This window comes from Tupaia chinensis, unplaced genomic scaffold (genome assembly GCF_000334495.1).
Source record: "Tupaia chinensis unplaced genomic scaffold, TupChi_1.0 Scaffold000028_1, whole genome shotgun sequence".
NCBI classification, from domain to species: domain Eukaryota; kingdom Metazoa; phylum Chordata; class Mammalia; order Scandentia; family Tupaiidae; genus Tupaia; species Tupaia belangeri.
In genome coordinates this window covers 6,102,583-6,125,003 of record NW_006159458.1, presented here as the reverse complement: position 1 = coordinate 6,125,003, position 22,421 = coordinate 6,102,583, and the positions used below count along the sequence as shown (strand labels likewise).

Sequence of the window (22,421 nt, the reverse complement as noted above, 5' to 3'; positions counted from 1 at the left end):
AGAGAGGTAGCAAATACAAGAAATATGTTACTACTAATTATCTCAGAGAAGGAACTATGAATTTTCACTTTAAATATATTTCTATAATGCCTGAATTTTTAAAAAATGATACTGCATTTTTTTATAAGAAGAAAATATCAATAGTTTAATCCTAAAAGTGTAATTTAAAATACTGGGGCATGGCAATTAGAGCAGTTTTAACCTAGCAGTTAAATTGCTGGATCCCACATGGCTGATTGTGCAATTTGAGCCCCAAACCCACCAGCTTGAAAAACATTGGGTGTGTGTGTGTGTGTGTACGTGTGCTCAAAATTCTGAAAGGAGAAATGGAGAAGGAACTGTGGTTCACCATCCCCCTGGAGGGAAGGGGAAATGCTTTCTCACTTTCCCTTTTTCTCTCCAACACACTCTCTGGCAAATTAAAGAGAAAAAGAAAAGAATACCTGCAGAAACGGTCTCACTTAATACTTTCATCTCTAGCTCACATTTTGCTGTTTCAGATTCTTCCTCGACAGAACTCTGGAAAGAAGAAAACAAACAAACAAACACAGGGATAGATGCATATGACCATCAGTGTCTGCTTCGGCTCAGAGTCATACTCTTCCTGTTCTAGTTCCCATTTTGGATGTCTGCTACCTTAAATCTAGGACTCCAAACTGACACTTGCATAAAACTGGACTCAAAAGGGAGACTTTTTATTTTTTTTAAAGATAGATTTTTGCTGTAGGGTGTGTGTGCTTGCCAGAAAGACAGAGAGAGACAGAAAGTGAGAAATCACTCCCCAGGGGGTATGACCATGCCACAATCCCTTCCTGATTCTCCTCTCAAGATTTGGGGCACACATGCACACACACCTGCCGAGTCTGGGACTCTAAAACTGCAGTAGATTACATGGGAGTCCACCAACATTGTCATTATGCCATCTGCTGTCCACAAAAGCGACTTTAAAAACCAACTTGGGGGGCTGGCAGGTGGTGTGGTGGTTAAAGGTGCTGGACTCCCACATGGCCAACCTCAGTTCAAGTCCCAGCTCTGATGGCTTGCTTTCTCACTTTCTCTCTCACTCTCTCTCTCACGCTATCCCTCTATGGTCAAATAAAAATAAATAAATAAGTAAATGGATAAAGATAAATAAAATAATTAAAGAATGGAAAAAAAAAAAAAAAAAAATTAAAAAAAAATAAAAAAAAAAAAAAAAAAAACTAAGGACCAACTTCAAGGCCTGGTGTTGAAGGCAGCGGAATCTGACATGACCGACCCTGTAGTTTGAGTCCTGACTCAGAGGCTGAGAAAATATGCTGGGCGCATGATCCCAAGAGGAGAATGGAGAAGGGATTGCAGTGTGGCCATCCCTCCCACCCCCCGTGGGTGATTTCTCACTTTCTGTCTCTCTGTGAGCGTATGCATCCTATAGCAAAAACCTCTTCAAAAAACAAAACAAAACAACAACAACAAAATAAGTATAAGGCTCCTAAGTTGTAGGGCATTACTAAGTACTAAGAATTACAAAATTAAAAAGATGAGGTCTTGATTTAAGGAACTTCCAGTCTATTAAGGAAGCAGGTAAACAAACAAGTACAATATAGTTTTGTGGGTGTTCCAGTAGAAGGATAGTAATTCACAATAAAGGGTATAAGAAAGAATAGTTGATTCTGTGGGAAAATGGGTGAGTGGAGTTACAGAACACTACCTAAAGGTGGTTAAGTTTGTACCAAATCTTGAAAGATAATGAGGTCTTATCCGAAAATGGTAGTAGGTAAATCCAAGTGTAAGCAAAATGCATGAAGCAAAATAGGGTTCCAAGCACTCCTCATGGTCAGGTGTGGCTGGAGTGAGGCATGCAAAGAGATGTGAAGATCTGAGGTAGAGAGGTCCAGGGTCCAGATCTCGGAAAGGTTTGGATACTACTCTAAATATTTCAGAATTTCTCCTATGGGTAAAGGAGAGCCCACAAAAGACACAAAAGAGCCCACAAATAGAATACTAAGAAGAAATTTGCAAATGCAGAGTATTCCAGTGGTCAGTTGGTGAATGAACTACTCAGAGAAGTGTTAGCATAACCAGACCATAAGAGAACCAAAATGACTATACTTACTACTCAGGGTCCACCTTCATAGATCATACGTTAGGAAATCTGCCTTTAACTTCTGTCTTGCACTTCACAGAACCTAGCCTTTATCTCCCTCATAACAGATGGGGTCTAGTGTTTTAGTAATAGAAGTTAGCCTAACAATGGCCTTGGGAGTCTTTATGGATGCCTATCTATGGAGTTGGGAAGGGAAAAATGCCACCAGTGCCCTCCTACCTGACCTTCAAAGAGTCTATAAGCCCAAGCATTACAAAGCCACAACTAGCTTCAAAACCAGGATCTAAGGGCTGTCATGTCTGACTCCATTTACTTCTGTTGCTTTGTTCATCATTGCCTTTTTTTTTTCCTCCATAGGTCACATGCACTTGCCACAGAGGGACAACGAAAGGGAAAGGGAGAACCCCCAGGGTGGCTGTGCCACAATCTCTTCTCCATTTTCCTCTTGGGATCTTGAGTATATGCACATGCACCAGCATATTTCTCAGGGTGCTGGATTTTGGACTTGAACCATGCAGTCATCCATGTGGGATCCAGTTGCCTTAACCACCACACCACCAGCTGGCCCTATCATTTATCTTTAAGACCCTTGCAAAGAATGAAACTGGTCATTCTGCCCTGCCCTGCATACCTAGAAGAGAAACTGCACCTCGTTGCCCCCTGACACTATCACATCTCCTTGTGATCTTGCGGGAGACGGGATCCTCATTAACTTGCCCTTTGTTTCTTCCCCTATATAAGCTTTGTATCTTGTCAGTACTGCAGAAACAGTTATAGACTCAGCTCTGCCTGCTTCCTGGTGTGCCTGAATACATTCCTTTTCTTATTCACAAAGTTTTTATCTCTTTGCAGCAAATTAGCCCAGACCTGATTTTGGGCCCCAGGAAGGAGCATTCCAGCCTATTCTAGCATAATTAGAAGTCCAGGGCAGGGAGTATGAGGGCCTATCCCAAGGTGGAAGCAATCAGGGCTATGAGAAGGAAGACATATGACAGATGACAAGGAAGTTGAGCCAACATAATTTGGATGGTGACAAGGGAGAGACTAAGGCTAATTTTCAGATGTCCATCTTAGGTAATACGGTGGAGAGTGGCAACAAAAATTAAAAAGAGAAGGAGGAAGAACAAGTTTGAGGAAAAAGTAATTAATTTGATTGTGCATATGTTGAATATGAGGTGCCTCTGGGACATCTATGTGGCCTTTGAAAGATTATAGTAATTAAAAATATCAAAGTTATCAGACCAATAAGCTAGTTAGACTAATTCACAGTTTCAAAAAGTTGAAAAGTCTTCAAAGAGTTTAAATCAACTGGTTTCTTATCTTGCAGAAACACTAAGAATTCAGACATTGACAACAGAACTTTCCCCTAGATAACCACAGACAGTCAGCGTGCAACAACAGGAATTTATCTGCTTGTATTATCACACAATAAAGAAAATAATCTTGCGTGTAACACACTGCCTTATGTAATTCAAATTTTTTAAACAAACCCTTTCATTTAATCATCTTTTTTTTTAGGTTTTTGCCATAGGGTGCATTTGCTTGCCAGAGAGACAGAAAGAGGGAAAGTGAGAAATCACCTCCAAGGGGATAGCCATGCCATAACTCCTTTTCCTCCTGGGATTTTGGGCATGCAAACACATGTGCCTGGCATGATTTTTAAGTCACAAGGTTTGGGACTCAAACTGTAGTCTACCATGTGTGAGTCTAGCACCTTAACCATGTGTGAGTCCAGTGGACTGGCCCAAAGTTAGACTTCTTGATGCAGGATGATGTGACAATTTGCATTCTAGTGCAAGTTCCTTTATCTTGGTGACTATTCTAGAATGTTCTCTCATTGCTGCTTTGTCATCAGAATATACTGCTGCACAAAACTTAAGCTTCAAACCTCTTTCTTGACAACATAATCCTTCATAATTTTAAGCAATGTCAAGCTCCTTGTATGTTGTTAATGAAATTTTTAAAAATGAGTCTTTATTCACATTTTGTGTTTTATATCTGGAATGATAGTCCTCTTTCATAATTGGCTATTTTCCATGTTTTTTTTTTCCTCTAGATAAACTTTAATGGTGTTTGTGAAGTCTCAAAAATTACAAACTGAAATTTTTATTTAAATTGCACTATATTTATGGGTTTGTAATAATGTATAACAAATAACATTTTCAAAAGATGTTTGCTTGGAAATTTTAACAGAATATAAAGCAGAGAGGAGCTAAAGTATAACTTTTCAGTGATACCTTAGCTCAATATATACAGAAACTGGCTTATTATATGGAAGAACTTCAAGGAATACTATAAAAGCATGTTTCAATGCAACTTGATAAATACATACAGGTTATAACATAGAGATCCTTTCAATATATGTGCAACTTGAATCTGATAGAGTAACAGACCTAAATCATCAATCATAGATCAGTGAAAACAGAATTACGATTCCAAAAATAGACCTAAGAATCCACTTGGGAATTTAGCATATGATATTTCAGATCAATGAAAAAATAAAACAACCTAGGTCTATATGGTGTTTGGAGACAGCTGGCTAAGAATTATAATAATTAAATCATTTTTCCCACTTTATACTAAAATAAATTCCAGATGCATAAAAGATGTAAATATAAAAGCATAACTAAACCAATCAAAAGCCACAAAACACTGAAAATATCTGGTCAGGATATAGCAAATTGAACCCAACAATTATTAGAGAAGTAGGTAAGTAGGTGATCTTGATATTGTACATCTATAAAATGTCAGCACAGACCACTTTATAAATCTGATAAAATGTCTTGAATTTTATTCTGAGTCGAAAGAAGATCTATACAAAAGAAGTTCATTGGTCTAAAATCCACTTTTTTTATTCTTTTTTAAATTTGCTACAGGGTGCGTGTGCTTGCTGGAGACAGAGAAAAAGAGAGAGAAAGGCAAAGTGAAGGGGACCAGCAGATAGTGTAATAGTTAGGTTGCTTGACTGCCATATAGTGGACCTCAGTTCGAGTCCCGGACCCAGTAGCTGGAAACTCACACTGTGAACGTGTGTATGTGTGCCCAAAATCTTGAGAGGAGAATGGTGAAGGGATTGCAACATGACCATCCCCCTGGGGTGGGGGGGTGTTCTTGCTTTCTATCTTTCTGTGCCTCCGGCAAGTGCACACACCCTATAGCAAAAATATCTCTAAAAAAAAAAAGAAAGGAAGAAAGAAAGGCAAAGTGAAAAAGCATTCCCAAGGGGAAATGACAGCATTGCAATATTTTCTCCTCCAGTCTCCTTTCAGCACTTTGGGCATGCACACACATGTGCCTAGTGTGATTTTCAAGCCACCCAGTCAGAATTTAAACCATGCAGTCATCCATGTGGATGGGCCATAAAATCTACTTTCTTCATCAAGATGTACTTTAACTATAACTTCAGAATAAAATGTTGAAGTGGCCTCCCATAATAAATTGAAAACAAAATTTTTAAAAAGAATTATTTATCTAATTACATTACTTATTATTTTAATTTGCTATAGGGCATGTGCATTCACCATAGAGAGACAGGGAGAGAGAGAGAGAGGGAGGGAGGGAGGGAGCAGAGGAGGGAGGGAAAGTGAGAAAGCAAACCTCTGGGTCAAGGACTTGAATTGCAGTAAGCCATGTGGAAGTCCAGTGCCCAACAAGCACACCACCTGCTTTTAAACTATAGTATTACTTGCTCTGTTTTATAAGAAACTCAAGAGTTATTATACTGAATCTTGTCAAGTCTCATTCATGCCTGTGACTGAATACCATCTACAGACTTATGGTTCCCAAATACGAGATGCTGATTCTCTTTAGGCCATACACATTGTGCATTGCTTGGTTCCAGAAGTGCAGATTCCAGATGTACATGGCAGTGGTGTCTGACTTCTGAACGCCATTTACATTTGTCTACTTGATATTTCCATGTGTGTGTCTCAACTTTACCAGGACCCAAAAAAAACTCTTGTTTCACCCTCACTCTCAACTGGTACATCCCATTCTTATCCATCTCAGTAAATTTTACTACCACCTGTCTAGTTCCTCAAAATAAAAACTCAGCAAGATTTGTTCATTGATCCCCAAAACATATTCCAAACATATCTGTCTTTCCACGAGAAAGCAAGCCGCCAGGTCCAGGACTTGAACCACGGTCAGCCATGCCAGTCCCTAGCCTAACTTCTTGCTCTGGCCTACAAAGCCCTGCTTTATCTGGCTTCTGCCTCCTTCCCTGACTTCATCCCATACCTCTTTCCTCTGTGCCCGTCATACATCAGTCTGTTGGCCTTTTTCCTTGTCCTCACTTCTGTCTTTTGACCTTTGCAGCAATCGTGCCCTATGACTAGAGTATTTTTACCTTAATCATGATACAGTTGATTCCTTCTTGACATTTGGGTTTCGGCTTAACTAATGTTGCCTGTCAGACCCTCCTAACACACCAATCTAAAGTTACTTACTACCAGTTTAATCCTGTTTAATTAGGTACATGATATTTATTATTATCTAGTATTTTCTATTTTTTACATTTTTATTGTTAGTTTTTCCTGACTTAGTATGTAAACTATGAAGGCAAGAAACTTATTTTTCTTTTCATCACTGTCTCCTAAGGTCCAGAACCACACAGAGGGAGACATTCAGTAAATAGCTATTGAGTAAGTAAAGAAATAAAAACAAAGTCCGGGTATAGCCTTGGAATACATTGGTAAAGTCGATTTGTGAAAAGTTGAAGGCTGTTGAATCGTAAGTAGCTTTGATGCTAAGTTTCTACATGGACTATTCTCATGGGTTTCTAATCTAACCATGATGATGCCAAGTTACCAAACCTTTAAAGCTATTTCACGTCTCAATTCCTTTCCCTCTGACCAGAATAACTTCCTTTTCTTCCCATCTAAATTCTTCCATATTTATATGAAAAGATTCAGCTCGAATGTCACCTCAATAGATTGGAGAAGATTTCCAATCTATTCACTTTGTCTTGTTTTTTTGTTTGTTTGTTTGTTTGTTTTTTGGAGAGGTTTTTGCTACAGGGCACTTACGCTCAACAGAGAGACAGAGGGACAGAAAGCGAGAAATCACCCCCCAGGGGAGATGGCCACACCACAATCCCTTCTCCTCTTGGGATCATGGGCCACGCACGCGCACACGCCTGGTGTGAGTTTAAGCCACTGGGTCTGGGACTTGAACCTTGGTCGACTACATGGGAGTCCAGTGACATACCATTACACTAACTTCTGGTCCCCTATTCACTTTGTTTTTATTTTGCATTCATTTTTATCTCCTCCTCCCCATGTATGATCTCTCTCAGCACACCAGTCAGAATGTATAGGGACTGTTCTCCACAAGACTGTTAGCTCATTAAAAACAAGATCATGTTGAATTCCTTATAGCAGGGACTTAATAAATATCTGATAAATGACATATATATACAATTTTAAATAATGTTATCTGTGGGGCCAGCAGGTGGTGCAGTGGTTAAGGTACTGGACTCCCACATGGCCAACTGCGATTCGAGTCCCAGACCTGGTGACTTGTTTTATCGCTTTCCCTTTTTCTCAATGTGTGTCTTTCTCTGGATAAATTAAAAAATAATAACAAATAAAATAAAATAAGTAATTATTTTTAAAATAGTGTTATCTGTTTAGAATACCCTAAAGACAGAATCTATTTTTAATTTGAGCTTTAAAAAGTTCCATGACCCACATACTGTCATGTAAGCCTCTTAGATCACTGTAGTATTTCTGAAGGTGTTATCACTTTTAAAAAATCTCAAAAATGTGCTATACTTTAATTGGGCTTGTCTAAATATTTTGTATGATAGGTTAATTGAGAAGACAGCATTACTGAATACCTACAATATTATTGCTATTATTACACGTAAATTGATTAAAATATGGTATTAAGTGCCCTCTAGTGACAAAGTTCTTAATAAGCCCATGAAAAAGGAAAATCCAAACCATCTTGTATTGCTACAATACTATTATCACCAGAGGGCATGCACACTTGCCAGAGAGGGACAAAGAGACAAACCCAGAAAAAGGGAAACGGAGAAAGCACCCCTCAATGGGTCACACCGCAGTCCCTTCTCCATTTCTCCTTCCTGAGGCATGCATGCACATGTGCCCACTTGGATGTTTTTCAAGTTGTGGGGACTGGGATTTGAACTATGGTCAGCCATGTGGGATCAGATTCCCTTAACCACTAGGCTACAGGGCCAACTCTTTTCTTTTCTTTTCTCTTTTTTCTTCTTTTCTCTTCCCTCAATTTATTAATTTATTCCTCAAGTGTAAGAGAGAGAGACAGAGAAAGAGATTCGGCACTACTGAGAGGGTCTCAACACTGCCATTCACTCCTAGCCTCCACAGCCCAGGTCATACACACAAGGTGCCAGCATGCTCGGAGAGGTCTCAGGACATCCTTGGCAACCTTCCCACGTGTGTCTGCCTCTGCAGAACTTGGTGTTCTACTGCTACACGTTCTGTGCCATCTTCTAAGGTGAGAAGGCTTGATTCTTAAATTAACAAAGTACTAAATGCTTATTATTTTGAGTATCTCACATCTTAAACATAACTCAGGTGCTGTAGTCTAAATATTCCTGCATTATTATATCTGCCTTGCAATTATATTTGCTTGCAAAGTCATTTTAAAGATATGATGAATGTGATCATTATAATAAAATATAACAACCTAAAATTATAACAGTAAGTAGTTTCCCTAAATCAGGGGGAGATGAAGAAGAAAGAAAGAAAAAGTTGTAAAAATACAACCAAAACTGATACATAGAAAGTTTGCCTACTTATCCTTACAGGAAGTCCCTAACTTACACATCTATGAGGGGTCTTGAAAAAGTTTACAGAAAATGCATATTATGAAAAAACTGCATAAATTTAAAATATATTTATTTTTTAGAGGTTTTTGCTATAAGGCATGTGTGCTTGCCAGAGAGTGAGCTGAGACAGTAAGAGGGAAAGTGCGAAATCACCCCCCAAGGGGATGGCCACTCAGCAATCTTTTCTTCTCCCTTCTCCTGGGGTCTTGGGCAAACATGTTCACGTATCCAGCATGAATTTCAAGGCATCAGGTCTGGGACTCAAACCATGGTCAGCCACGTGGGAGTCCAGCAACTTAACCACTATGCCATCTACTGGCCCTGATTTCAAAAATGTTTGCATCAGGGACTGGACAGTGGTGCGGTGGGTAAAACACAACACTCTGTGAGTCTGACCCATGTGGGGATGTTCAGGGTGTGTGTGCAGAGGCCTTCCTGGATATGCCAGTCACACACATGGAAAGAGAAGTTATCCAATATTTTGATCAGATTAAGACCAGGTATTTTTATATACTCTTTTGATCTGAATAACTTTGAGGGCCCAGAATGAGGCATAGTTAAAGCCTGGACTCCCACATGGCTGCCCTTGGTTCAAGTCCTGGACCTAGTGATTTGAAACTCATGCCAGATGCATGTGCATTTGACTTGAAACTCACACCAGATGCATGTGCATTTGTGCCCGAAATCCTGAGAGGAAAATGGAAGAGAAGGGATTGTAGCGTGGTCATCCCCCACGGGGGTGATTTCTCACATTCTGTCTGTCTCTCTGGTGAGCACACAGACCCTCTAGAAAAATATCCCTCAAAAATAACAATAATAATAATAATAATTTTTATATCTTTTTACTTGTTCATGAATTTAAAATGATAAATCCTGCCAAATTTTAAATTTCTTTTTGGTTTTTACTGCATGTTAAATAAGGTTAAGGGCTTATATAGTCCTTTAGTCCCTTTTACAAATCAGTTTGTCACACCCACTCACATCTTCGCTATAGCAAGTCTTATGGTCATGCCTAATTTCAGTAGGGAGAAGAGTACAATACTTCCATCTATCCAGGAAAGGGAAAAGGACCAGAAATCGTGTTAAACCTATCATACTACCTAAGAGTTAAAATGAAGCTTTTATTTTACAAACTATTTTATTGCTCAAAGAATATTTTAACTAAAATGACAAACTTTTAAAGAATAAGTCACTCATTTCCCATCTTTCTAAAACATCTGCTAGGTACAGATTTCTGAGTTCTCCTCCTCTTATGCCTTCTACATTTTTATATGGTTGTAACTGTACTCTAAATACTAATTTTTGTGATTAGTATTATGTCATATAATTCTCTATCTTTCCACAGGGCTTTATAATTTTCAATAGTAGAGTAATATTTAAAAATGTTCAATTATGTATGTTCTTAGACTAGCTAATAATTCCTATTCTGACTTCAAATTTACATTCAGTCTAATCCTTAACCTTTTCCTGTGTTTAAAGAAAATAAATTGGGGCCATCAGGTGGTATGGAGGTTAAGATGCTGGATGCCCACATGGTCAATTGCAGTCCAAGTCTTGGACCTGGTAGCTTGCTTTCTCACTTTCTTTCGCTCTCTCTCTCTCTCTCCTCCTCTCTCTCTGTTGAGTACATTTGCTCTAGAGCAAATTAATAATAATAATAATAATATAAAATTTAAAAATTATTTTAAAACAAATAAAAGAAATCAATATATTCTATGTCTTCGGAACCTGTTGGAACACCTAGTATTTCTGATCCCTCCCAAAATGCAAACGAGCTATGACTAAATAAGCTTAGCTCTGAGGAACTATTACCAAATTCTCAAGAGGTAGTTTTTCTAACATAAGTAGCTTGAAAATGTTCACAATAGAAAAATGTGTAGAAATCAACTAAATGAATAATTATTAATTTCTCAATATGTTTTATCTAAAGATGTCAAGTTTTCAGAGGACAGTATCTTAAGAAAATCTCTTTTTCCTTTATAAAATTCTTTCTTACAAATCCAAAAGCTGAGAAAGTAACAGAGTAATGTAAGATAATCCTTCAGTTTATGAAAGTATTGACTGCAAGTTTCCATTTAATGGTGAATTCCCTTGAATGAGTTTGAAATACATAATAAATATGCAAAAATTAAATAGCTTCATAGCTATTCAGGAGTGTACCTAATATAAAAATGAGCAATTCCTGTCCTGAACTTCAGGATGTTGAAGCAACTGGCTCGATTATGAATGGAGACTATTAAAGAAAAAAAGGTAGGAGAACGATACACCTTAAAAACAGAGGTACTGGTTTAAAAATAAAAGTTGCTTTCAGATGATTTCTAGTTATTTAGGAAAAGTCTTGAGAATGCTTTCGGGAATCTAATAACACTTGTTGCATAAAGGAGGGGGATGTATATATTTAGACATGTCCTGGGCTGGCTCCATGACCCAGTGGTTAAGGGAACAGAATTCTACACGGCTCACTATTCCTTTCTAATCCTAGCCCCTGCAGCTTGAAAAACACACCAGGTTTGTGTGCAGGTGCATGCCCAAAATCCCAAAGGAGAGAGAAATGGAGAAGAAGGGGTGTGGTGCAACCATTCCCAGTTGGGGGTGCTTTCTCCCTCTCTCTCTCTCTTTCTGTCTTGTCTGTCTCTGGTGTGCACATGAACACTCTGGCAAATCCATAAAGATAAAAATAATGTGTCCTACCATTTTTACTTCAGTATCATCTTGTTCTTCAGCTTTTACTTCTTCCTCTGGAATTAAGTTAGACCCATCTTCCTGTGGTTTAGTCTCCTCTTGCTTCTCTTTGCTGATTGTTTCTTCCACATTTTTTACTTCAGCTTGGACAAGCTCAGTGATTGTGGAAATTTGTTCTTTCGGTGGTGCTAGAATAGGCTTCAGTGGGGTGACGTGATCGTAGTGAGTATGCAGGAGTCGTAGCGCAATGTCACTCGTCGCTAATATCCTTGGAATTTCAAACCCAATGTCCGTTTCTGAGAATCTGATACTTTTGTATCTGTTCATAATTTTAACAAAAAAATGGGTGAGCCCCTAGAAAACCCTAGGTCTCTTGCAAATGTATACCTAAGCCCAATTTCTCTCCAGTGTTGCTCCCGTTTTAATCTCAGTCATACCTACTTTCTGTGCAGCATTTCGGCCCAGCTATCCCTACTATCCTCAAACACTCTCCTGGGATCGGCAGCCCACCTCTCCTCCTCCATCTCTCTGGTGGCTCTTCCTGTTCCCTCTGTACCTTCTTTTTTTCTTTTCTTGTCTTTTTTTTAGAGAGAGATTTTTGCTATAGAGCATGTGTGCTTGCCAGAGAGACAAAGAGAGGCAGAGAGGCAGACAGCAAGAAATCACCCTCCAGCGGGTAGGTAACACCGTAATCCCTTCTCCAGTCTCCTCTTGGGATTTTGGGCATGCATGCACATGCATCTGGCTTAAGTTTTCTGCCACCAGGTCCAGGACTCAAACCATAGTCAACAACATGGAAATCCAGCGACTTAACCATTACACCAGCTACTGGTCCCCATCTTTCTAACCATCCCTTAAATGCTGCTATTTACTCCATGCTCCATCCTAGGCCCTCTTCTCTTCTCCTCTACACATGCTCCAAATCATTATTTCTGTGGCCTCAGTTACTATTGATATTACCAGGGGTTTTTAACATGAGTTTTATGTTTCCTGGGGTGGGGTGGGGGGAGAGGCATCCCCCACCCCTTTTAAATGGACTTTAAGTGGTCCACAAATGACCTTATGTGTGAGCTTACATAATTATTTGATGTTTAAAATAATCTATGACTCTCAAAAAGCTAGGAAATAGTCTAAATGCTGACAACTCACCAAAATATCCTCCACCTCAGATTTCTCTCAATGCCTTCAGCCAGTTGTACTTTGATACCTCATCAGCACTTCAAACACAAGTCCAGCTCTGAACTCGTCACCGCACAACTCCCACACCAGCAATATAAAGTAAACCGTGCTCAGCCTCCACTATTCCTCTACTTTGAAAGATACTACCTAATGCTCTTCTTAAACCTGGGTAGTAGGTACAGAGCTATTCTTTATTATGATTATGTAGGTTAGTTGCCTTCACTCTTCTTTATATAACGTATAATATTTTACAATACAAAAGGTTAATAGAAGGACCAGCAGATGGTGTAATGGTTACATCACTTGACTCCCATATCAGCGGTTGGAGTCCCTGGTGGCTTAAAACTCACATCAGGTGCATGTGCCTGCATGCCCAAAATCTTGACAGGAGAGAAGGGATTGAGGCATGGGCATCCCTCCTTGGGGGTTGATTTCTCGCTTTCTGTCTCTCTGTCTCTCTGGTGAGTACATGCACCCAATAGCAAAACTCTCTCTCTCAAAAAAAAAGTTAATAGATCGCCTCTAATTAGATTGAAGCCACAGAATATTTTAAAGCAAATATAATGGGAAATATTTTGTTCTTTCCTTCTACTAAATAGCAAAAATAAAATCCAATTTCTTTCAATGTCATATGACTAGTCTTTCAAGGTGGGACCAGAACTTAGTCTCCTAACTTGTATTCTAGTACTTTTTCTCTAAAACTCATTGTCATATTAACACAATTAATTTAGAGTATTTAAGATCAAGCTGCAACCAAGTGATTATGAATTTGTTGTTATCACTTTCATTCTTCAAAAAGCTGGTTTCTTTGTAGAAAACAATTGGGTAATCATCATTTAAATGTCTAAAAAATAACAAATATAAAATATTTATTATTTTAAAATATCTTTTAGAATTGTTTAAAATATTATTTTATCTAGTAGTTATATAGTAGTAAATACACAATTCAAAGGTACCCTCAAGAATTTAAAAATAATGGGACTAGCAGTTGGTGTAATGGTTATGTTGCTGGACTCCCATGTAGTCGACTGTGGTTCGAGTCCCAGACCCAGTGGCTTAAACTCACAAGGGGCGCGTGTGTGTGCGTGCACAAGACCCCAAGAGGAGAATGGAGGAGAAGGGATTGTGGTGTGGCCATCTCCTGGGGGGGTGTGGGGTGATTTCTCACATTCTGTCTCTCTGTCTCTCTCTGTCTTTCTGGCAAGCACATGTGCCCTATAACAAAAAAATAATAATAATAAAATAAAAAATAAAAAAACCTCTCAAAAAAAAAAAGAATTTAAAAATAAAGACAACATATAATAGCTTGATGCTCATTGCTCAAGAAATTAGTTTTTGTAAAAATATTATTTTTAACAGTTCACAAAGACTTTATATAATATATATATATATATACATACATATATATATATATACACACATGCACATATATATTTAAAGTTCCATTTTGTCATAGGGAAAGCACCTATCACTTCTTTTATTTTGGGGGAGTAAGGGGGAGAAGAGTGGATAAAGAGAAGGGAAAGCCCTAATGTGTGTTGGGCATTTGTTCTCGATAGCATGCTATGACTTTGACACACATCAATGTTCAAATCTCAGTGCAATCCTATTCAGCTCAGTAATATAATCACCATTTCCTGAGAGTATCCTGAAGCTCAATGAGGTTGAATAACTTGCCTGTGGTAAATGGCAGGCTGTGATTCAAGCCCCAGTGGGCTGGATTCTTGTTATGGGTTTCCAGGTACACCATGCTGTTATGTAGCAGGCATCTGCCTGGCCACCCTGATACGACTCTAAGGCCTTTCTACCCACAGGGAAAGGATCATCCATGGAGTACCTTGGGTTCTTCTTGAGATTTGCCCACACATATAGGGTAACATTTTCATCTTGAATGACTTTTTCCATATTTCCACTGTCCAGATCTGCTAAAGTGCTAGCTTGCTGTGAGAGAAAGAAAAAACATTATAATGGGACAGGCCTAATAAATTATCCAACTTAGATAGGTCATTTCATCACTTCTGTGTTGGATACCCTGCATTAATTACCCAAAAGAGTAAGTTGGGTAAAAATAAGGTTCAATTGGGCCAACAAGTGGTGTGGAGATTAAGGTGCTAGAAACCACATGGCTGCCTTCATGGTTCAAGTCCTGGACCAAGTGACTTGAAATATCATGCTAGAGAACCAGCAGTTAGCGTAATGGCTATGTCGCTGGACTCCCACGTAGTCGACCGTGGTTCGTGTCCCGGACCCGGTGGCTTAAAACTCACGCCGGGCGCATGTGCGTGCGTGCCCAAGATCCCAAGAGGAGAATGGAGGAGAAGGGATTGCGGCGTGACCATCCCCCCTGGGGGGTGATTTCTCGCTTTCTGTCTCTATGTCTCTCTCTGTCTGTCTGGCGAGCGCACGCGCCCTACAGTGAAAATCTCTCCAAAAAAAAAAAAAAAAGAAAGAAATATCATGCTAAACATGTGTCTGTGCATGCCCAAAATCCTGAGAGGAGACTGGATAAGAGACTGCAGAGCGGCCATCTCTCCCTCTCTCTCTCCCGCTCTCTCTCTCCTCCTCTATCTCTGGCAAGTACACGCACCATAAAACAAACAAACAAAAAACAATCAAAATGACAAAGATTTGTTTTTTAAAAAATCTCTAAAAGATACAAATGTATTTACTGAATTAAATGTGGTCCTTTTTCTACTAAGTTTCTCTGAAGGTGTCTCAGGATTAAACTTGCTCCTATATTCCCAGGTGGTACCTGTGGAGTACTATGTTACCCTTTTATAATTTAAAATCCGTATCATGATTTTTCATTTTATTTATATACATACTTCTTTACCTGTACCTTACTGAAATGTAGACTGTGCTATTATAAAAGTTAGCCTATTTCAGGACATATTGTTTGGAAAACAAAATGTCCAGTTTATAAAATCTAGATGAGTCATATTTTACTAGTCTAATACTTGATATCCACATTAAATATACAATCTAAGGTGTGTTTAAGAATTTTAAAATAAAGACTAACATATTTTGATGACTGTTGCTCAAGAAATCAGCTCTCATAAGAGGTTAAAATAAGTCAATATGTGTTTAGTTGCTATAATGTTAAAAAAAAGTAGTAGGAGTGTATTTATTGCTAATTTGTTTTTTTTTTAAAGTGTTTGCTACAGGCTACATGTACTCACTGGAGAGACAGAGAGAGACAGAGAGACAGAGAGACAGAAAGCAAGAACTCATCCCCCAGGGGGGATGGCCATTCTGCAATCCCTTCTCTATTCTCTCAGGATTTTAGGTATGCACATACACATGCACCCAGCATGAGTTTTAAGACACCATGTCTGGGACTCAAACTGCGGTCCACTATATGGGAGTCCAGCGACATAACCATTACGCCATCTCCTGATCCCATTATTGTTAATTTAAAAAAACTGGTCATTTCCCTCAACTTCTCGTTTTGTGTGATGTGAACTTTATGAAGAATCCAGGAATAATTGTCTTAAAAGAACTGTTCTACATTGTAATTTTATGTCGCTGTTTTTTCATAGGGTTGTTGAACTTGCTCCTTTATCTCCTTTATTTCTTGTGCACTGAAAAGTTTAGGAGTTTAATTAGATACAGATCAACCATTTTCAGCAAGAGTTATCATAACTTATGCTGCATTCATACTACATCCTATCAGGAAGTATACACTGTCCCACTAATGACACAGATTTGTTCACTTGGTGTTGACCACGGTGTTGGCCATCATATCCCTCACTGCATGGTACATTTTTCCCAGTTAGTAATCTGAGGGCAAATACTTTGGCAGTATGATAATGGAATATTCCTCACCTAGTCATTTAATAGCCACAGAGGATCTTTATCTGAGTCAATGTTCACACTGAGAATTGAAAAATAGTAATTTCACAGTAATCATTCCTTCCACACGAATTAGATGACATTATTCTGTAAAGACTTGTTCTTCTCCCACCCTACTTTCCCTCTTCCATCTTTTTTAGGCAGGGCCTCAGTTTCATGAGCCCCTCGTCTCAGCCTCCCAAGTTGCTGGGATTAGAGGTACATGACACTGGCTCCCAGCCTTTAGGCTGAACTGGAAATTGAACTCAAGTTTCTCATGTGGCTTTAACAGTGTGTGCCACCACACCTGGACCTCCCTCTTCCTTTTTGGAGTGTCACTACAGACTCATGAATTTTCATTTATTCAGTGTCTTATAATTAATTATAGTCATCACTCTTTCTAATATTCAAATCATTCCAAAGTTAGCCTGAGGGCTTCTTTCAGCTAGTCCCTGTCCCTTTGATATCATCCCATTAGTCTCTGGGCATTTACTTGACTTTTAGCCTAGTAAAATAACCCAGCCCCATGTTTCACTTGTCCTGCCCCAGACCTAGAATCAGCCATTTCTCCCAATTAGTCCTGGCTCCTTTCTATGAAATAAAAAGAAATCTGGGTTCAAAGGATATTTCCTACCAAATTTAACACTACAGTATTTTTTCTATTTTTTTTAAATTGCATCTCTTTTCTCTTGAAAATCTAGATAGCTGATAATCATAATACATTTCTGTACTTGTTTTCTTTTTTTTTTTTAGGTTTTCACCACAGCGCATGTGCACTTGCTGAGAGAGACAAGAGAGACACAGAGAGAGGAAAAGTAAAAAATCACACACACACACACACACACCCTCCGTAAATGGCTACGTCACAGTCCCTTCTCCTCCATTCTCTCTCAGGATTTCTGGCAAGCCACCAGGTCCGGCGGCGGTCAGCTATGTGGGAGTCCAGTGCCTTAACCACTGCACCACTGCTGGCCCCACATATCTATACTTCTTTTGTCCTATAATTAAGATAAAATAGTTGCAAAATCATAATATGAATATTACTGCTAATAATAAACTTAGTGAAGGTTAAGCATCCTTTGCAGTATTTTTTGTAATGTGAACATATTCTATTTATGCCATACAAAGGACTATGTTCTAGACAAAAAGAAACCAGGAGACAAAACACTCTAAAGCAATGTGTAGAGTCAAATTAGAGTCACCTTGAATCCCCAAAGAAGTGTGAAAACTATCCTTGATAGTCTTTAAGAGATAAGCTAGTTTACACTGAAGAAAGACTCCAGTAGGGTTCCTAGAGCTCGTTCTTGGCAGAAGTGGGGTGCCAACCATATAAAACTTAAATCTTATCTGTTAACTGGAGAAACTTTCATATTTTGTAGCTAGTCAGTACTCCCAGGTTTCAGGTGGGTAGAAGCCACTCTTCAAAAGACAGATGATAACATTCAAGTTCAACAAAAACACTTAATGGAATATCATGCAGATTTAGATCCCCTTTTTCGCTCAAGTTAGGGGCTTACCAGAACTGAATATTGTGCCCATCTAAGGAAAGCTTTTTAATCCTCATAATTCTTCTAGTAGGTCTCCAGGGTATAATGACTTGTGTCATCAGGTTAACAACAAGATAAATACTTTTAAAAATCAAGTCGTTTCATAGAGAACCATGGTCCTTAATCATCATGATACCCTGAATAAGGACCATGATCAACTAGACTCAAATACTGTTGGATTGCCCATATTGCCTGAATCTTGACCTGTTTAATTTGGTTCAGTTTGTTTCCTTGTTAAGGACTACAGTGTGATCTTTGGATGCTATCCTCTCGATAGTCACCATACTAGTCCCCCTGATGTGCTGTGTCCTCTCAAGTCTTAAATGTTTTGCACACAGCCGTCCATTGAACACTGAATGGTCTTGCTTCAATCAGATCAGAAATAATGTAAGAAAAGAACTAGTGTGATGTGGAGACATGTGGATTCCATGCTGACACGAGAGGAAGCTTATGAATTCTATGCTGGGACCAAATACATCATTTATGATGGTGACAGAGAGTGGCATCAATGCCCTAGGTTTCAGTCAATCTGTCAAGATTGAGAAACTGACCACTGAAGACCTGCTGCCCAGACTTCACCCTCCTGTCCCCTGATCTAGCCAGGAGCCAGAACAAGCCAATCAGCAGCCATTTATATCTGAGTTCTAAGTGGTCCCATTCAGGGACTAGGACCACCGAAGATATTCTGCCTAGACTTCACCCTCCTGCCCCCGCCCCAGATCTAGCCAGGAGCCAGGATAGAGCACCCTATTTATTCTCTGTCTCTCCCACCATTCTCTATATATTTTAAATTTTATTTTTTAATTTTTAAACTTCTTAGTTCTCTGCTACTCTTTTGCCTTGCCAATTCTTACCTTTCCCCCTGCCCCCATAGGATAAGCCGGTCAGCAGCCATCTATGTCTGAATTTGGCTTTTAATTTTTTGCTTACATTTTTTTTCTTTTTAAAATTGTTTTTGTATTGTTTTTCCCCTCTTTTTCGTTTTCTTTTTCTCTTTCTCATTTTTCTACTCAGTATCCACACACTGATTTTCTAGGCAGGTCTAGGAATTCAGTAGCCAAATATCTGAATGCTTTTAGGGTCAGATTAATCCTCAATTTCCATCAAATCTGCTACACAACGGGAGAAAAATGGTACTGTTTAGAGGTTGCAGGTCACCTCCTCCTGCATGTGTCTGAATGCTCAGTTTTAACTCCAAAAACTAGAAAAAATGTGTAATCCATCAGATGACCAGAAACCACTCAGAGGCACAAGAAATATGAAAAACCAATAAAATATCTCTTCTCTAAGGAAAAAGAATGACTCCTCTTCCTCCACTGACAATACAAGAGAACTCGTGGAAATGTCAAATAAATAATTTAAAATATTCATAGTGACAAAGCTAACAGAGATGCAAGAGAAGAGAGACAACAAACTCCAGAAAATGTAGGAGAAAAGAGACAACAAGTTCCAGGAGGAGAGGAAGTTCTTGCGTGATCTGAAAGAAGAGATACACATCTTTAAAAAGAATCAAATAAAATTGTTAGAGATACTATACCAAGAATACTATACCCAGCAAGATTATCTTTCATATGAGAAGAAAAGATAAAAATATTCTCAGATAAACAAAACCTGAAAGAATTTACCAACACTAGACCAGTTTTCCAAGAAGTACTGAAGGGTGTGCTATACCAGGAAAACTAAAGTTGGACACACAGAAATAAGAGTACAAAAAATAACCAAGAGAAGGGCCAGTCTAATGGTAGGGACAAGTCTAGAGTTGAATGTTAACTTCCATAGTTTAAGTAGAAAGATCAGACCACAGTAACACTGCAAACTCACTATAAGAGAGATTAAATACATGAGGCTGAACTAGTGAAATAGAATTTTTTTACTTTGGACTAAAACATTACTGATTTTCTTCAATGCTTTGATTTCCATATTTAAGAATTTTTGTCTTCTCTTGAATTGTTGATAGGTTCATTTATCTACTATTTAAACTGAATCCTAACCTTTTTCCTGGCTTTAAGTTTTAAGCAATTTCTCTTAACATTTTTTTATTTTGATCTATTAAAATTAAAACTGTTTTTCTTGAAATTAAAAAATACATTAAAAATACCTATTAATACCTATTTAATGACTTCAGTAAGCTATATAGCCCCAGCTAGGTGCTACTTAATGGTATGTTCACTTTACTCACTGAAGCTTAAGCCTAAAGTCTGACATACGTTCATAGATATACCAGCTGTTCTTGCTATTGAAAATTTTTAAATTAAATAAGAACTTTAGTGAATCAATAAAATGTGGGGGGAAAAGGCATGGAAAACAAATATAGATAACAGAGAGGGTGTGGTGGGGGGAAGTGGCAGAGAGTGAAAGGTAGGGAATAGAGGGGGATAAAAGCAAAATATATAAGAAACAAGAAATAGAAAATTATTTGTTGACGATAACATGTATGGTAATATCTTTGATTGAGCCAATATACAATGTATTCTGGATGGAAAATCTTATTTTGTATACTATATTGATGTACAGTGAATGAATGAATGTAAGTAAATAAAGTAAAATAAATCATTTAAAAAAATATCCTCCTCATAGAATTAGTACACATAAGAGGAAGATGGAAAGAAGGCAGATGGAACACCTAACATCATGCCTTAGAGAATTGGAAAAGCAACAGCAAAATAGTCCAAAAAACTCAAGAAAAGAAATAATAAAGATACGAGCAGAAGTAAATGAAATAGAAAATAAACGAATGATACAGAAGATAAATGAAAGTAAAAGCTGGTTCTTTGTAAAGATAAACAAATTCGGTACACCACTAGTGAGACTTATTAAGAAGAAGAAAGAAAGGAACCAGGTGAATCAAACCTGCAATGAAGCAGGCAATATAACAGACATAATAGAAATACAAAGCATCATTAGAGGATACTATGAACAACTATATGCCAAGAAACAAGACAATCTGGATGAGATAGACAAACTCCTGGACACATATAAACTACCAAGATTGATCCAGGAGCATATAGAAAGTCTGAATAGGCCCATAACAAGCCAGGAGATTGAATCAGTAATAAATAACCTCCCAACAAAGAAAAGCCCTGGCCCTGATGGCTTCACCTCTGAATTCTATAAAACTTTCAAAGAAGAGTTAACCACCATTCTGCTCAAGTTATTTCTAAAGATCCAAAAGGGTGAATCTCTCCCTAATTCATTCTATGAAGCTTCTATTACCTTTATCCTTAAAACAGATAAGGACAGGACAAGGAAGGAAAAGTATAGACCAATGTCTTTGAAGAATATAAACGCAAAGATTCTCAACAAGATACAAGCAAATTGTATCCAATAACTTATTAAAAAAAGATTATACATCATGATCAGGTAGGCTTTATTCCAGGAATGCAAGGTTGGTTCAACATATGCAAAACCATAAATGTGATACACCATATTAACAGGAAGAAAGATAAAAACCATATGGTCATATCAATTGATGCAGAAAAAGCATTTGATAAGATACAACATCCCTTCTAATCAAGACTCTCAGAAAAATCAGCATAGAAGGGTCATTTTTCAACACATTAAAATCTATCTATGAAAAACCCATAGCGCACATCATCCTTTATGGGGAAAAGCTGAAAGCTTTCCCACTAAAAATGGGTACAAAACAAGGATGCCCGCTTTCTCCACTCCTTTTCAATATAGTACTGGAAGTCCTCGCCAATGCAATCAGAAAAGAGGAAAAAATAAAAGGCATTCAAATAGGAAAAGAAGAGGTGAAACTCTCTCTATTCGTAGATGACATAATTGTATACATAGAAGACCCAATGGTTTCCATGAAAAAAAATTCTGGAAGTAATACACGAATACAGTAAAGTTGCAGGATACAAAATCAATATACAGAAATCTATAGCATTTCTATATATGAACAACAAGCAGACTGAGATAGAACTGAAAATAGTTATTCCATTTACCATAGCTACAAAAAGTATAAGATACTGCCGGCAGCCCTGCAGTTGCAGTTGTGGTCGTAGAGTTCCTGTCTCCTTGCCAGCGCAGCCCGAGTGGCCTCCCAGAACCGAGACCCAGCTCCCGCCAGCGTGGCTGTCGCCCGTAAAAGAGCCGAACCCAGTTGGGGCGCTGTCAGAGGCCCCGTGGGCAAGAGACTGCAGCAGGAGCTGATGACCCTCATGATGTCTGGTGACAAAGGAATTTCTGCCTTCCCTGAATCTGACAACCTTTTCAAATGGATAGGGACTATCCATGGAGCAGCTGGCACGGTATATGAAGACCTGAGGCATAA

The 22,421-nt window shown here is 38.4% G+C and overlaps 1 protein-coding gene across 2 annotated transcripts in view; it reads right to left on the bottom strand.

Annotated features, from left to right (window-relative positions):
* The window catches only part of DNAI7 (dynein axonemal intermediate chain 7), a 68,853-nt gene that overhangs the window by 30,752 nt on the left and 15,680 nt on the right, over nt 1-22,421 (bottom strand). For both annotated transcript variants that reach the window (XM_006140299.3, XM_006140298.3), the window contains exons 5-7: nt 14,602-14,705; nt 11,595-11,904; nt 444-519 (exon numbers count right to left, since the gene is read on the bottom strand). In XM_006140299.3, the coding sequence (XP_006140361.1) occupies nt 444-519; nt 11,595-11,904; nt 14,602-14,705 (490 nt within the window). The remainder of the gene's footprint in view (nt 1-443; nt 520-11,594; nt 11,905-14,601; nt 14,706-22,421) is intronic.